The following is a 17,003-nucleotide window of genomic DNA, read 5'->3' on the forward strand; positions in this document are numbered from 1 at the left end:
TACATGCATGGAGTGGTGCGGAGGCATGGCGGGGTTGCTGTGGACCGCGTGCACCGAAGCTGGCGCGCCCCCGCCGCCCATGGGCTGGCTGTTGGGGAGGTGCATGTACCCCGGCAGGGAGCCCGGCACTGGGCTGTGGCTGTAGTCCATGCCGCACTCAGCCTGAGCAGCAGGGAGGAGGACAAGATCACCAGGACACGTATGAAAATTCGCAGCCTTAATGACACCGCTACCTCTACCCCCGCCCTGCCCTCCTTTGCCGTTCCGACGACGTCGAGCAAGTTGCAGGGTCACATGGTGGGGGGGGGGGGGGTCCCGTTTCACCGCCCGAGTCTCGTGCACGGCGTTCGTTTTACTCGAACCGTAGCAGCGCGACCGCTCCGTCTGCGGTCGCCGGGCGCCAAGGACTGCGCCGTACGCACGTTGGCCTTTCTTTACTTCCGGAACGGAATCAGAAGAAAAACCGTACGCGTACGTCATCGGTTTGGAATGGTTAAAAGGTGCAGCCGTGCAATTGCTGTGCTCACATCACTGCTGGCAAAAATGGCCTCCACTGGAGGGTAACTCTCTAGAGAGCTCTAGAGCTCCCGTCTAGAGTGGCATTCGGCCTACTCTTTCTACTCTTTCACGCTGGCCAGACATCCATGGCAAACGTGGGAGTTCCCACACTTTTCCCCACTTTACACGCAACCTACCAACCCGATCGACCACTGGGTGGACTGACGCAGAAAGGGGGGGGGGGGGCATTTGAGAGACCTGCACCAACCCGGCGCTGCGGTGGTGAAATGTTAACGACCTCGCCTGGTTTGCACGAGGTCATGGGTTCGATCCCGACCCTGGCGCCTGCTGTAGATTTGGAATTTCCGTGTCCCTCTCCCCGTGGTCGCGTGGATTTTTCTCCGGGTCCTCCGGTTTTCCCCTCCACATCAAGAATCGACATCACACGTTTCGAATATTTGGCCGCTATAAATGTCCACGTGATGAGCCACTTTCATCGGGCTATCGCTTGTGAAAAAGAGCCGCATAGCTCAGTGGGCGTTACCTGCTAAAATAAAAAACGTGGTTTAGTTTTAGTTTAACGCATCGTCGCAGAGTTGCGACGACCAATCGCGACGGGGCAAGCGGATCGATCGCTCGCCGTGTCGTGGCCGCTGGTCCCGCGCACGCAGTCACACTTGTTTGCTCTGCATTGCGCACTTAATGCGGATTTGCGCTCGCCATCTGACCCCCCACCAACCCCCCCCCCCCCCACCTCTTTTGGCTTTGACCGGGCTGCTCGGCGCAAATGCCACAGCCGACACAAGGAGGGGGGGAGGGTCACCGAGGAGACCCCCCCCCCCGCCCCCCACGGTGGCGGCTCTTCCTCAAGCCACAGAAATAGAAAAAGAATCGCCAGTGGGATGCGGTTGTCCGTTTGGCGCGCGAGCGCCAATGTTCGTGTGAGTGCGTGCGTGGATGGTTCCGTGCGTACGTCCGCAACGGGGCTATTGCTGACGCAAAGTCCTGTGTGTGTGTGTGTTTATTTTGCCAGGTAGGGCCCACCGAGCCATGTAGCTATTTTACAGAAGCGACCTGGCTAACGCAAATGACAGCGCAAAGAAGGGCGGCTTATCGTGTGGGCATATATAGCAGTAGCCAAATACTCAGAACGTGTGATGTCGATTCTAAATGTGGAGGGGGAAAACCGGAGGAACCCCAGAGAAAAATCCACGCGACCACGGGGAGAGAGATAAAGGCAATACATGTGTGCGCCTCTAAGCGATGGACAAGGACAAACACATGCCCCGTTTCGCCCCCCCCCGTAGAATGCTGGGGTAAGAGCTGTTAGCGAGCACCCATTGAGGCTGGCATGGATGCAGGCGGCGGGCAGCGTTGGCGACGTGGCCGTGGCGCGACCTTAAATGTGTACCTGCGCACCCAGCCACCTTTGTCTCCCCACTGACGTTTACAGGTGCGCTCTCACAACGGGGAGGGGGGGGCAGTGTCACACGGCCTGGCGGGAGCTCGGCCGCTCGTACGCGAAGCTTCCCTGGCTAATACTGCACGGTGCACGACGAAACGTCGCGCTACGGTGGACGTCAAAAGTCCCCGTGACGGCGTTCGCAAGAGGAAGCCGTCGTGTGAAGGCGTCACCCTCCGATTTGTCCAATTTGGTCAATTTGGAAATGTCCCGTAAATGACTCAAGTGGGACTCCACATCGGCCCCTTTACTGGCAGACTAATACCCTCCCCCTCCTGGGGTCACTCTCGCGAATGAGACTCTTGAGTTCTCATCTGGCTCAACAGTCAACCTAAGTGGAGGAGGAGAGGTACTGAGTGGTGGTGCAACGGTTAGCACACTGCGCGACGAGCCCACTCGACCTGAATTTGATTCTCCGCCACGGCTGACGTCATTGACGGAGCGATATCCGAACCGGTCCCGAGTGCCCCCTCAATGAACCCCCCCGCTGACCAGTGTGGTGAAGTATGGTGAAACGACCACCAGTGTGGCGAGGGCCTCATCCAGCAGTGGACTGGCTGTACAACCAAAGGAGAAGTCCGGGATTGTTTCCGATCTTACCCATGACCAGGAATTGAACCCTCGGTTTCACAGCCCCCGGGGGGTTCACGGCACAGCGCGTGAAATCGCGATGTTACCACTCCCCCACACCCACACGATACGCACGGACGTGCCCGTATCTACGTTTACCGGGCAGACGTATCGACGCGCAGACGTTAGAATTGAACGCTGGAGGGGGGGGGGGGAGAGAACGCGAGCAGCTGAGAAGCCCCTCCAACTGGGGTCCAAGTCCACAGCTACGGACCGCAACGGTGGGAAATTGCAGAGGAGGTGACGCAGGCAGACGCATTACAACGATCGCACGTGAACTCGAACAGAATAACATTGGGGGGGGGGGGTGGGGAAACGATAGCGGCAATAGTTGAAAGTCACATGAAGAGAGGTGGATGCATTACACTTGTACACTCACAGTTGCAAATCAAGCACATTCACACAACACCGCATGATACGTACACACACGCACACGAGCGCGTGGGGGGGGGGGGGGCGCAAGCAGAGTATTTACATTTCTCCGTCATTTCTCGTAATTGTATTGGGCTACCTATATATACAGCTGCACGTATGTATGCAGGGCATTACTTATTTATTTCCTGTGTATGTTGAAGTTCTTTCGCACCGTACGTAGCCAACCGCGCTAATCGGAGGTTGGGGGGGGGGGGACAACAAACTAAACACAAAAATCTGTGCTAAAGAAACGAGTTCGTCAATCTAGATGATGATTTAAAAGCGCACAGCTCCGGTGTCTTCCTAATATCGCAAGGAGGAAGAGGGCGTTCCAGACGGCCCCAGAAGCGCGTCTGAAAGCGCCGCGCGATGAGGTGACCGCCGCCTCTGTTGGAAGGCGAGCAGCCGAAAGCCCCCGCCGTTGCTCCCGCTGCGAGGATTGGCATGACGGCCTGTGCTCCCTGACGAGACCAACAAGGCAGTGCGCTCCATTCGTGGCAAGTGCTTTTTGTGCGTAACGAGTGCCGTAAACAAAACCGTCAACTTGGGCGGTACATTAAGTGGCACGAGTCGGTGCCAGGAGGTGCTACAATTGGACAACCGTACAATTCTTCACGAACTGCTGCTGCTGCTGCTGGGAGGTTGTTGTTGTTTTCATAAGGCACACAGGGCCCCCACCACCCGAGTGCTTCAGTCGTCCCCGCGTGCAGTGCCTCAATAGTGGGACACCCCCCAGACGATGACGGAAGGCTTCGCACATCACAGGGCCCACACATTCCGCAGCAGCCCCAGCTGTCAAGAGTACAGCAGCGCCGACCGAGTTCAACGATGACAAAGATCCCTTTCCGCCCGTGGAGCCTCAACAGATCGTTGGGGCAAGTGCCGTTAAGCGAGCAGCACCCTACGGAGGTCGGCACGGCGCACGAGAGGGTCGGTGGGCGGAACCACGCCCGGCCGCCTTTATCCCCCCCCCCCCACACCGCACCCAGTACCGGTGCAGATAATTTATCAATCGTCACTGGCATTGACCGCGAGCGGGAATCGAACCCGAGTGGCCGGGTTCGTTGCTCAGTGCAGGGCTAACCGCTAAACTACCGCTCCCCGCTGTTCCTGTTTCAGAATATATCAGAATTAATATATTTATTTATACTGTTTATTGTACCGAGTACAAAAAAAAAGACAAAGAAACCAACGATCGCCAGCCCACAAGCGAGCGAGCGAGCTCCTGACCGGTTCAGACATTAGTCACGAAGCAGCTCACCAGGTCATATTCTACGCTAACCAACACAACGTGCTAACCACTGCACCCATCTACACTTAGTTTTATTTAGAAATAATCTTGTCAAATTGTACTACAAGAGGCAAAGCGATCTCCTGCTCGAATAAGCAGCGAGGCATCGGTGCTCACCTTGAGCGTATCCGTAAGGCAACCCACTGTTGGTTTCGCCACAAAGTGGTGCCGGTTTTACCCGACCTCCGGAGGAATGATAGGCTGAGTGAACTCCGCTAACCTTTCTTCCCATTGCTCTCATTGGAACTCGTTTTGCCAATGAAGCCACCGTCGCCAGCTTCATGAATGACGCTTTGGTAACATCACCTGCTCACGCAGTCGAGACAATCGTGAACGAGTGATGCCAAATCCTAATACTGTAACGTTCTCAAAAGGGGGCTAAACGAGCAAAAACATTTTTGGCACAAATACAAATCGGGTCTATGCTCATTAGCTTTCAAAATTCTAAAATAAAAACCACGGCGCGGAGATTCGCCAATTGGTTTCACTCACGGACTGGGGGGGGAGGGGCAGCCTCACTAAGCCTGGAGCTCCCCAGCGCTGCTCCGAGTCTCGTGCCCTACACGAGTCCCGTCGTCTTCAGCAGCAGCGGCAGGAGTGGACCGAGTAATTCGCCTCGCGTGGAGTGTGACGCTGAAGCCGATTGAAAACGCACGAAGCACGCTCTCGCCTACCAGTAACATGTCTGGGAACACATACGCCTACATAGGTGCATGCATGCATATCCTCGACACTCACGCGGATACGAGCAAGGTCATCATCATGCATCATCAGCAGTACTGGTGGTGGACCGAGTAATTCGCCTCCTCCTGTGGAGTGTGACGCCGACAGAGATCACACCGGCCGGTCCCAGCTGTGACTGTGCGTGGAGCAGTGGCGCAGAGGTCAGCACGCAGCGCTCCGAACCCGGTGACCCGGGTTCGATTCCCGCTCACGGCCAACGCCGGCGATGATTATCTGAGCCGGGACGCGGGTCTCCCCTTAGGTCGACTCAGCCTCGAGCGAGTGCCTGGTGCGGTGTGTAAACATCGCCACTCGGTGCTGGCCACCCACCCCCTCGTGTGCCTTTCCTGCCTTCATTGGTGCTACTCGCTAACAGCACTTGCACCAACAGTCTGTTAATGCTACACTGGGGGGGGTGGGGGGATCTGTGCCTTTGTACGTTCGAGCAGTGAGAGTGGCCCGGGCCGATGATGTAATGGTGAACATCACAGGGCCACATTCCTCCAGGGGTTTATTTATCTGAGCGCAACGCTGCAAACAAACGAATGCTCTCGTCCGGCCCTTCTCGACGCGTTCTCGGCTCTCGTGCCGCGGTGTTCTTCGCCGCGACGTCCCGACGTTTCGCTCCACCGTCCGGGGCAGCTTCTCCCCGAAACCGAATTGCACCGCCCCGCCGGTGTCCGAAGAATCTCTCGGCGTGGCGGTCGCGTGCGGCAGGCGTAAACAGGCGTGGGTGCTCCCACATCTTTGCCGAAGCGGTGGAAGAGTAGGCCAGAAACGCATGCTTAGATGGGCCCTCTCTCTCTCTCCGACTGGAAACCGTTCTACCAAACTGTGGCCTGAGCAAGCCGGCAGGCAATTGCGTACCTGCACCTTCACCTTCGATACTGGATGTGGTGCGGTGGAAATAAAGTTTTCCCGGCTGAAATCAAATCCCCGCAGGGCACGCGCTCGCTATGCGCCCCGACGGCCACGACCGTCGGGGGGCTACCCCGGGCGCCACGACAACGACGACGGTCACGGGGGGCAGCAATAATGGCAGACTGCCGCCTTCGCTGCGACTCGTTGACCGAGCAAAGTAGGAGCGGAGGAGCCCGGCGGGCGGGGGGAGGGGTGGAGGGGGGGCGGCATGGCCACCGGGTCGATAAACCTGCCGGTGTCATCCTGGCCCAGGGCCGTCGATTAACAAAACCCAGCGGCGGCGTAACCCGAGCGCTCGGCGCACCGTCGTCGCTCGGCAGCACCAGACGTGACGACACGCGATACACGGAGTGGGCGGCCGGGTCCTGAGACGCCGCTCCCCCCACGTGCCTGTCGCGCGCCGCTAAGTGCTCTCGGCCGGCTCGAGCGTTTATCCGAGCGGCCGTGTGAAGATGTTTTTGTCGGCGTTTTCGATAACGGCATCGTCCGGTGGTTGCGCGTGGCCGCCGCCGCCGAGCGGGATCCGGCCCGCCGATGCGGTGCGCGACAACGGAAGCGCCACGTGCGCACGGTCGCGTGCGTGTATGTCGCACGTAGGTGCTGAACTTCTTTCGCACCACCGTACGTAGCCAGCCGTGCGAATCGGAAGTGCGGGGGAGGGGAGTGGACAACAAGCTGAATCGCAAAAAAAGCAGTTCTAAAGCAAGCGAGTCTTCAACCTGCAATGCCGCTGTGCGGCGCGATGGGTTAGCGACGCGCCGGGATTCTGCGGCTGCCACGGCAGAGGCCGCTGGTTCGATTCCACCCCGCGGTGCGGCCGTTGCAAAGACGGCCACGAATTTTTTTTTTTTTTTAACGCCATTCTTGGATGGAACCGCGGCAATTCTTAAAATCGCGGTCGGGAGCGTTTCGAGGTCACTTTGTTGAACCTTGAACCAGGCGGGAATTTCGTGAGACCGGGACGAGTCGTCAGCTTCGCGAGTGACCTGGCGCATTAAGTCTGCCGCTAAGCGGGGGAGTGACGATTGCCGAGTGCAATCCCGGTCGAGTGAGCCGCGGGTCATTGTAATATGATAAACATTTTAATTCATAAAGCTCCCAGCAAATAACCATTCTCACGACGCAGGCACGCCAATGGCCAACTCTCGTTGTAACGTCGCCAGGTGATCTTTAACGTCGCCTGCGGGCGGAGCGGACGGATGGGCTTCATACGCACGGCCGCAGCGTTAACCCGGCGGCGGCGATAGGGGAGGAGGGAGGTGGCGGCCGCTCGATTCGAAACCGCGAGCCTCCGCGGCAAAAAAAAACTGCGATCGCGCTCCCGAGTTAAGTAAAAAACAAAACTCTTCTCGTTCACACGATGGACGACTCTGCCCGCCTCTCCTCCAACGTTCAACTCGAGGTGCAAAAAAAAAAAATCAACTCCCCGCTAAGTGCTCTCCCGCCGTCGAATAATGAGCACGATGCATCCTATCGCTGGTGGCCTGCGCCATGTCCGAGACTCTTTATCTTTAATGGACAGTGGCACGTAGCACCGTTGTGAAGGGAGAATGAGAGAATGAGAGAGCGAGAGACCAGTAATTATCCAACAAACGCTCCGAGCACTTTGCACGAGCCGTGTCAGATCGGTGCAGGCGATACACGCGATACACACGCGTGCGATACGCACACACGCACGCGTGTGATATGCACACGCATGCGCTACGCACACGCACGCGATACGCATACTGGACATCTGTGAATTAAAGAGTTTCGCAGCTCATTGGATTTCTCCAGGATAAACATTCTGATTCTGACACACGTGCACGCGATACAAAACAAAGACAAAGATCCCCTGCATAGCCTTAACAGACTGTTGGAGCAAGTGCTGCGAGCAAGCGCCTATGAAGACCAGCACGGCAAACGAGGGGGTGGGCGGCACCACGCCTGGCCGCCTTTGTCTCCTCAACGGCAATGTTTATACACCGCACCAGGTACTCATTTGAGGCCGAGTCAACCTAGGGGAGGCCCAGGACCCTCTCAGATAATCGTCACTGGTGTTGGCCATGATTGGGAATCGAACCCGGGTGCCCGGGTTCGTAGCGCAGCACCGAGTTAAACGTTGCGATACACACGCACAAGCGATACACAGACATGTGCACATGACACAAGACACACGCACGTGATATACACATACACACGCGATACTCAGACACATGCACACACGCGTGCACGCGATACCCAGACAAGTGCGTGCGCGCGCGGTAGAGCCGTTACGAGCAGCGCGGCTCCGCCGACAGCGCTGTCCCCGCTCTCGCGTTCCCGACCGCTCTCTGCTGCCCTGTCAGCTCCAATTTGAGCGACATTTCACAGCTCCCAGCCAGCGGCGAGGCTCTCACAAAGGGCCGCAGTGTCTCCCCCGGCAAGCGGAGGTGCAGAGGTCCGTTCCACATCGAGACAGAACCATGTTTCTCCTCCTCCTCCACCCCACGACCTCTGGTTCCGTCTGTTTCTCGTAACGTTTTCCAACTTAAAGCGTTGATGCATGAGCTCCGGCCGTACGCCCGTACATCCGTCCGTCCGTCTGTCTGTCCGTCTGTCTGTTAGGTTGTCTGTTCGGCAGTCTGTCCACGTCTGCCCGTAACATCTGTCCCTCCATCCGTCAGGCCACGTGTCTGGTCCGTCAGTCCCTCAGGTTCATCTGTCCTGTCCGACTGTGTCTGTCTGTCTGTCGGACACAGGGCTCGTTTTTGTCATATCCGTCCCTCAAATGAGTTCCTGGTGCCGTGCGTAAACCAAGCACTGGGGAGACAAAGGCGGCCGGGCGTGGTGCTGGCCACCAACCCCCTTCGTGTGCCTTTCCAGCGTTCATAGGTGCTCACTAACAGCACTTGCCCTAAATGTCTGAGAAGGCTATAGGGGGGATCTTTGGCTTTGTTGGTATGTGTGAATATGGTGGTCTGTTTTGTGAGTGTGCCTGAATGCACCTTGCCTGTGTCTTTATGTCGCTGTAAAAATGACCTCGGGGTATATGAGCAGGTCAGAACCCATCGAGTCCAGAACCCTCATCGTCAAGGGAGGCACACAGACTGCATTATAACGCCTCGTATAACAACCTGCTGTAATCAGTCAACACCTATGAACTATTTATATTTTACCAGGTGAGGCCCACTGAGCTATGTAGCTCTTTTTTAGAAGTGAGCTGGCCGTACATGATATAGAGGGGGAGGGCGGTTTGAGAAACATCGTCATCCTTGAACTTTACCCTTTTATCATTCCCTTGACGTATGTACATACGTGTACATCATCAGTTTTTCCTTCCGTTTTTTGTTTTGTCTTTCTCCTTCCGATGCCGTCCCAATGACGTACACCCACGTAAGGCTGTCTCCGTTCGTCAGTCCACGCGCGTGCGTCATCGGAACGGAATCGGAAGAAAAAAAACTAAACATTGAATAACTTCATCCGTACTCTTGTTGAATAAAAAAAACAATACAGATAGGGATCAGAGTACGCGGACCCGCTAATAAGCGACACCCCCCCCTCCCTCCAGCCCCCCAGATTCATACTTACACTTTACGACTCGTACTTTCGCTACACGCACGGGAAGCGAGTCAAATCACCCCCGCCATCACGGCGTGTAACTCTGTCGCCAGCGCAAGAAACGAGTCCACCCAGCTCGCATCTCTCGTATTTATCAGATACAGACGATTAGTGAATCATTTACTGTAAAGTACTATACTTTAACACGTAGGCTTCCGTGATCAATATTATCCATAATACAGGAAGTTTTTTTTGGGTTAGATCGCGTGAATATAAATGTGTCGATAAACCCGCTCCCAACGAATTCGTAAGGTTTGTCACGTAAACAGAACGTGCCAATTCGTTACGAGTACAGCACACCGGTGTGTTGGAGAGTAAATCCACAACGTTTACAACGAGCATCAACAACTGTGGCTGTCACCTGATGATGCTAGGTGTAATTACTGGCGAAACGTCACGATACTCGAATTGTAAACATTGTGGGTTTACTCTGCAACACACCGGTGTGGTGTACTAGTAACAAATTGGCTACATTCTGTTTATGTGACAAACCTTACTCTTTGGCTGTGTCGGGTGGTGGCGGGTTTAATGACACATTCATATTTCCGCGATCCAACCCAAAAGAAAACTATATTATTGAGTACTGCTCTTCATTAAACATTCATGTACATTTATATACATTTTATTTACACTACACTCGTATAAGCAAACCCCAACTTACGTGAATTCGCGCTGACGCTGGGGCAAACGGAACCTAACCCCCACCGCGTAACTCTTAGACTTCGCTGTATATATGAAACAAAACTGGCATTGAAACCCGCACAAGAGTTGTAACCGCCACGCTGGGAGGTCGAATCGAACCGGCCACCTCAAGATTGTCAAGTCCTGTGGCGGTGATAACCGCTAAACCACAATGCCCCCCCCCCCCCCCCATACAATACCAAGGACTGGGACTCGAAGTGAATGAGAAGATTTGGTTTGCAAAAACATTCTACAGTAAATCTTGACCGAAAGCTTTCGGGACTGCAGGAATTCATATTATTTGGGTCTTTCGGTAAAGTCACGGAGATAGGTTGAAAGAAAATAACATTAAAACTACTCCTCCTGATGACGATGGCTTGTGTTGTGATCGAAACGTCGTCGTTTTTTGTTATTTTCTTTCAACCTATCTACGTGACTTTACCGAAAGACCCAAATAATATTAATTCTACAGTAAATGTGAAAGTCACTCATGAGGACCTCACACGCTCTGGCTATTATAAGCCAATGAAACCTTAAAAAATATTGTTTTGATTCAATATACACAAGTACCCTCTGGCAATTAATATATTTCTTTCTCAATTCCGGTTTGGCTAACGTCAATGCGTGCGCTTGCGTTTCAACGCGCAGCATTTCGCACGCAAGTGTGCAATTCGCAATAACAAGAAACGGCAAAACTTGCGCAGACATTAACCTCTTCTTTTAATATCCCAGTTTCCCCCCCGCCCTCCCTCACCGGAGCAATGCACATTCATCTTTCCAATAATTTCGTAAGAACACGCACACACTTAGGGCAACAGAATTCTTCACTGCCAAGCCATCCGTATAATACAAAACAAAACGTGTGTTTCATAAGAATTTCATTTTATACTTCGAGCCCGAAAAGACGTGGCTTGGGAAAGTCTCAAGCCGAGATAATTGTTGCCAGATTCTGTTATCTTTTTTCCATGAACCATGCAATTTTGCCGGCAAACTTTAACATTCGTGTCATCTCCCACAGTCCTAAACATGCACGAACACGTCCTCTCGATTTTGCTCAAACTGCGGATTCCCCCCCCCCCCTCCCATAGAAACTCCAAAATCCTTATAAAGTTACAAAGTACAATTGTTTTAAGTGTGATTCTTAATCTTCAGAAATTGTTAACAAAAAAAGGTCAAAGTCACGTCCTGCAGGCCCGAAGAGCCAGTCCATTGGAAACTCCACAACTCCATGGTGGGGGCGAGTCTATCTATCTGTTGACTTCCCTACAAAGTTGCACCTGATTTTATCGACCCTGTAGTGATGATGGGCCGAGTCAACTCCTTACCCTACAACCACGATGTAAACTCGGCAACCTTCAAGTTGGGAGCCATCCGCTCTAACCGCCGAATTGTGCGGCCCGTTGAAAATTCTGCGTCATTTGTTGCGATGGCTTTAATCCCGCAAACACGGATCCCAATGGTCACAAGAAACACTCGCCCATGAATAAAAAATTAACCCGTAAAAACAAAGTTTTTCACTATAAATCCTTTATATGCGTGGCGGCTAGAGTCCTCTCGTCCTCTGGCCTGAGATGGCTGCCACCTATGGGTCAGATGATTGCCTGCCACCATTAAGCAATTGGTAATTAAATATAATTTTTTTTTTCCTAAAAAGTGTAAAAGTTTGGGGAAACATTTTCACGAAAATAAATTGTCACGCACAATGAGTCTGTGTGCAAAATGTCAGCTCGATTGGATCACGGGAAGTGGGTTAAAAAACGACCGAAAGGTTTGCACGGTTGTAAGCGCGCAAGCAAGCAAGTGAACTTAATATGAAGGATTTATAAAAGACGACAACGATGATTACGAACCTACGATTAGCACGGTTGGCTACGTATGGGGCGCAAGAAGCCCAACATACATACGCACGTTACGCGTGCATTTAAAAGGGCTGTTTTGTACACTCACAGTTCATAAATACACGGATTATACACCGCGTAAATCACCAGCCCATCATGACAATCATACAAGTGTAACATACTCCACCTTAAACACAGTAGTGCTGTTCGTTGCTGGCCGCTTGGCGCTTCGGGGGGTCTTTGCTATGCAAGGGGCATTTCAACAAACGCACAAACGAATGTGAACCCCCTCGTCGCCGGCCGACGCCGGAACGACGATGGGCGGCCGAGCGACAGCGGAGAGACACGCAAACAAAACGCTCGCATTGACGCCGTGTGTCACGAACAGCAGGCCGGCTACAGGGGGCTGCTGCTGACCCCCCCACCCTCCCCCCAGCTTACCAATCACCCCGCCACCCACCCCGTCCACCCCCGACACCCCCCCAATCCCCTTGACCGTCGCACCGGGCGTGCGATTTGACCCAAGGAGCCCACCGGGGTGGCACTCACGCGGAGAGGGGGCCGGTGTTGGTGCACGTGCGTGGAAGGGGGGGGGGCAATTACCGAGCACGCCTGCCCAACATATGTATGTTGTATGTATGTTGTATGTCTTTCGCACCGTACGTAGCCAACCACGCTAATCGGAGGTGCGGGGGTGGGAAGGACAACAGACGAAAACACAAGAAGCAGTGAGAAAGAAATGAGTTTTCAATGTAACCTCCGCAGGTCGTCGACGACGACTCCCTCCCTCCCCTCTCTCCCCTCCCCCATTTGTTTGCTTTAACCAAGAGGTCGGGCAACCAAAATAACAAGAAATTAGCCGTGTTTGTTCGAATTCAGTACAAAAAAAACCTCAATATTTCAAGGGCCGCAATGCAACGTGGTGAATGCGAGATGGTGGCAAGATCCAGGATGGTCATCGTGTCTATGCGCCGCTTCTCGGTGGCAGCCCCAACAGTCTGGAACGATATCACCCCTCTGCACATTCGCAGCATCAGCTCAATCGCCTCCTTCAAGAGACACTTAAAAACTCACCTCTACAATCATGCTTTCGAGCGACTCTAAGCTTGGCTCCGCGCCTCTGAGTTGCGGCCACTACGTCTGCTAATTTGTGCGCGTTACAAATTGAACTATTATTATTAATAAATAACCTCTCACGATGCGGTCCTTAAAGAGCCGCGGACTTGCGGCCGCAAGTTGTCGACCCCCCCCGGCCTCAGACAAATGCCGCTGGGATGTTATTGGTCCGGGATGATTTTTGATTCGTGAAGTCAAAAAAGCCGACGGACTAAAGCGTGGTTGCATCTTGTACTCGGGCGACATAAGGATGGAGGAGAGCTGCGTACGTTTAACTCACAATTTATATGTTCCACATTTTATCGGAGGGGGAGGGGGTGGAGCGACAGGAGGTTTTCTATTCACGCACGAGTCAAACATTTTATACGTATAGAAAAAAATGATTTTTTTTTATGGACAAAGTGCCAATTCGCCTGAGTTCCAGCAAACTACCCTACAATTAAAAAGTTCCTCTGCGCGCAGTCGGTGTCCCCCACCGTGTGTTCCATGGAATGATTTCCACACAGATCTTTGCGTAATTCCTGCACATCTGAAATTGCACATACGCCGTGACCAATGACAATGACAAAGATTCCCCGTAAAACCTTTAGCAGGCTGTGGTGGGGCAAGTGCTGTTTCGCGAGGAGCACCTACGAAGGCCGGAACGGCGACGCGAGGGGGTTTCATGGCCAGCATCTCGCTCGGCCGCCTTTGTCTCCCCGGTGCCAAAGTTTTATACACTGCACCAGGAACTCGTTTGAGGCCGAGTCGACCTAGGAGAGGCTCAGTACCGGTTCAGACGATCATCACCGGTTTTGGTGGCCATGAGCGGGAATCGAATCCGGGTCGCCAGGTTCGTAGTGCAGCGCGCGAACCACTACACACACCTCCACACTATGACACACACGCACACACAAGAACTCAGCCAGAGAGAGTAATCTTCCCGGTACCGCACCAGAACCTCGCTTGAGACGGAGTCGACCAAGGGGAGGCCCATAAATGGTTTAGATATTCGCCACCGTTATTGGCCGTGAGCAGGAACCACGACTACACGGCCACAGTCACAGCTAAAATCCTGTCAAAGGCTATTTGGAGGGGGCGGGGGGGTTGATCGTTGCCTTCATGCTACCATGAAGGTTCCGTCCACGTACAATCCCTCTGTGTTTCTTGTGAAGAAAAAAAAAATCACAAGAATCGCTATTATATTTCGATTTAAAGCTTCCGTGACTGCAGGGATTCATCTTCTTGGTTCTTTCGGTAAAGTCACGTAGAATGGAAATAATAAAATAATAAAAATAAAACATGATAAAACGTCGTGAGAATTATTTTATCACGTTTTATTTTTATTATTTTATTAGTTTCCATTCTACGTAGACTTTACCGAAAGAACCAAGAAGATGAATCGGTATTATTATTTTTTATTACTACGCGGCCACGATATTCGCCATATTCCCCCCCCCCCCCCCCCCCCCGAGCATCTGGATCGAGCCGAGCAAGCGGCGGCACCGGCGCTCAGAGCGGGCGCGGTACATGCACGCCCAGACGCCGCCGAGCGAACGCGCCCATCTCGCCGATTTCCCCCATCGCCTAAATGCCCACGTTGGGAAACCGGACGATCGTTAATGGACGTTGGGCGCCGATCTCACAGAGAGGAGCCCTTTACAGCAATCGTGCTGTGACGGTTCCACCTGAAGACGGAAGCTGGTGTTGCCTCCGAAACGTCGTGATTTTTATTTTATTTTTATTTTACTTTTATTCATTTTAACTTTTTTACCAGCGTGACTTTACCGAAACAACCCAAGAATAGGAGCCCTTTGCCTATCAACATGCGGCAGTTGGCCAGGATTGGTTTAAGCGAGCGCCCGACTCTGCTGAAGAGGCATTCAATGTCGAAGCCGAGTAGGTAGGAGGTCGTGGGTTTGATCCCGATCCTGATCCTGATCCCGACTGGCTGTATATTTGGAGGTTGGGTTGCGTGTCTCTCTCTCTGCCCGTGGTCGCGTGGATCGTTCTCCAGGTCCTCTGGTTTTTCCCTCCACATTTAGAAACGTGCCTTTAGATTATTTGGCTGCTCTAAATGTCCACGTGATAAGCCACTTCGTTGAGCTATCATTTGTGGCCAGGTCGCTTTTGAAAAATAGCTACATAGCTCAGTGGGCTTCTACCTGGTAAAATAAAAAAAGTTTAATTTAGTTTTAGTTTAAATTTCCGTGCTGGTACGACAACATCGCTATCTTGTATTATCCATAAGTCAATTAAGAAGCATCAGCGTAGCCCAGGAACAACATCAAACATTCACGTGTGGACGGACAGACAATAATTTAACAAACGTGGCAACCTACCCAAGCCTGACCGTGACACCACTACACAGAGCAGCCTGAACTTGAGTCCGGCATTGTGGAATGTTTCACATCCAGATTGAAAAACGTATTTCTTCAGAAACGTTGTTGCCCCCCCCCCCCCCCCGGCACCTCCGGCTGGCTACGTACTGTGCAAAATAAGCTCAACATACATGAACACAACATGAGATGGTGCAGTGCCTATCCTCAACTATTAAAATAAACTTTTATTTTACCAGGTAAGTGCCGTGCAGGGAGATGACCACAACCAGACACCACGTCAGTTCGCGACGACTCGTAAAGCATTCGACGTTGGCCAAGGGAATGGTTCAATGAAGGGCCAAAGAGTTCGCAATTTGCACCGAGACAGGAAGAGGAACACGCGGATTGGAGATTGTAAATGTTGTCGATTTGCTCTCCGACACACCGGTGTGCTGTACTAGTAACGAATTGGCACGTTCTGGATACGTGACAAAGCTTACTAATTGGCTGTGGCGGGTGGTGGCGGGTTTAACGACACATTTATATTTACGCGCTCTAACCCAAAAAAACATGTATTGTGGATTGGAAAACACGGGCACACTAAAGATAGCGTTGTGACCTGCGGAGAAGAGCGGGTGGGTTTGGGCAGGGCACGCTTAGATCTAGAAGAGACGATGATGGCGGATGGATCGAGACTAACGATGGAGTGGCAGCTAATGGAGGGACTCGTCCTAGGCCTAGGGAGGGATTGAGCGACAACGATAGCGGACCCTTAGAGATCACGAAAGGGGAGGGGACGGGAAGGAGTGGAGCGGCGAGGGAAGAGGATGGTCGATGGAGAAGCGGTGAGGCTTTAAAACGCTCACGCTAAGTCACGCAGTCAAGGTCGTACCGACGACCCAGCGCTCGCTCGCTCGCTCGCTCGCTCGCCAGCCATTCGTTGCCTCCGTATCACCTCTTCTGTCGCTACTAGCACTGCGCCCCAGTGCGGGCAATGAGCCGCCAATGTCGACGCAGCATTACCCAATGGGACATCGCGATGTGGACTTATCACAGGAAACCTAAACATCTACGCCGTCGAGTTGGCTTCCTTCGCCGTCACGTAATCACGGCACCGGATATACAGCGCGATGCTCCAAAGCTTCGTAAACTGCACCACCACCACACTGCTCGGCTTCCACAACACCCAGCTCATCAGCAAATCCACCACCACGATACTACCCAGCTTCTACAACACCCGGCTCATCAGCGAGCTCACCATGATACTGCCCCAGCTTCCACAACACACAGCTCATCAGCAAGCCCACCACCGCCACCATGATACTACCCAGCTTCCACAACACACAGCTCATCAGCGAGCCCACCACCACAATACTACCCAGCTTATACAACACACGGCTCATCAGCGAGCCCACCACCACGATACTACCCGGCTTCCACAACACACGGCTCATCAGCGAGCCCACCACCATGATACTGCCCCAGCTTCCACAACACCCGGCTAATCAGCGAGCTCACCATGATACTGCCCAGCTTCCACAACACACAGC

The 17,003-nt window shown here is 53.2% G+C and overlaps 1 protein-coding gene across 2 annotated transcripts in view; it reads right to left on the minus strand.

The window, feature by feature from the left end:
• The window catches only part of LOC133349706 (cyclic AMP-responsive element-binding protein 5-like), a 133,330-nt gene that overhangs the window by 102,603 nt on the left and 13,724 nt on the right, over nt 1-17,003 (minus strand). For both annotated transcript variants that reach the window (XM_061563384.1, XM_061563383.1), the window contains exon 2: nt 4-162. In XM_061563384.1, the coding sequence (XP_061419368.1) occupies nt 4-150 (147 nt within the window). In that variant the 5' untranslated portion in view covers nt 151-162. The remainder of the gene's footprint in view (nt 1-3; nt 163-17,003) is intronic.

This window comes from Lethenteron reissneri, chromosome 31 (genome assembly GCF_015708825.2).
Source record: "Lethenteron reissneri isolate LAM-NWPU_2019-01 chromosome 31, ASM1570882v1, whole genome shotgun sequence".
Classification (NCBI taxonomy): Eukaryota; Metazoa; Chordata; class Hyperoartia; order Petromyzontiformes; family Petromyzontidae; genus Lethenteron; species Lethenteron reissneri.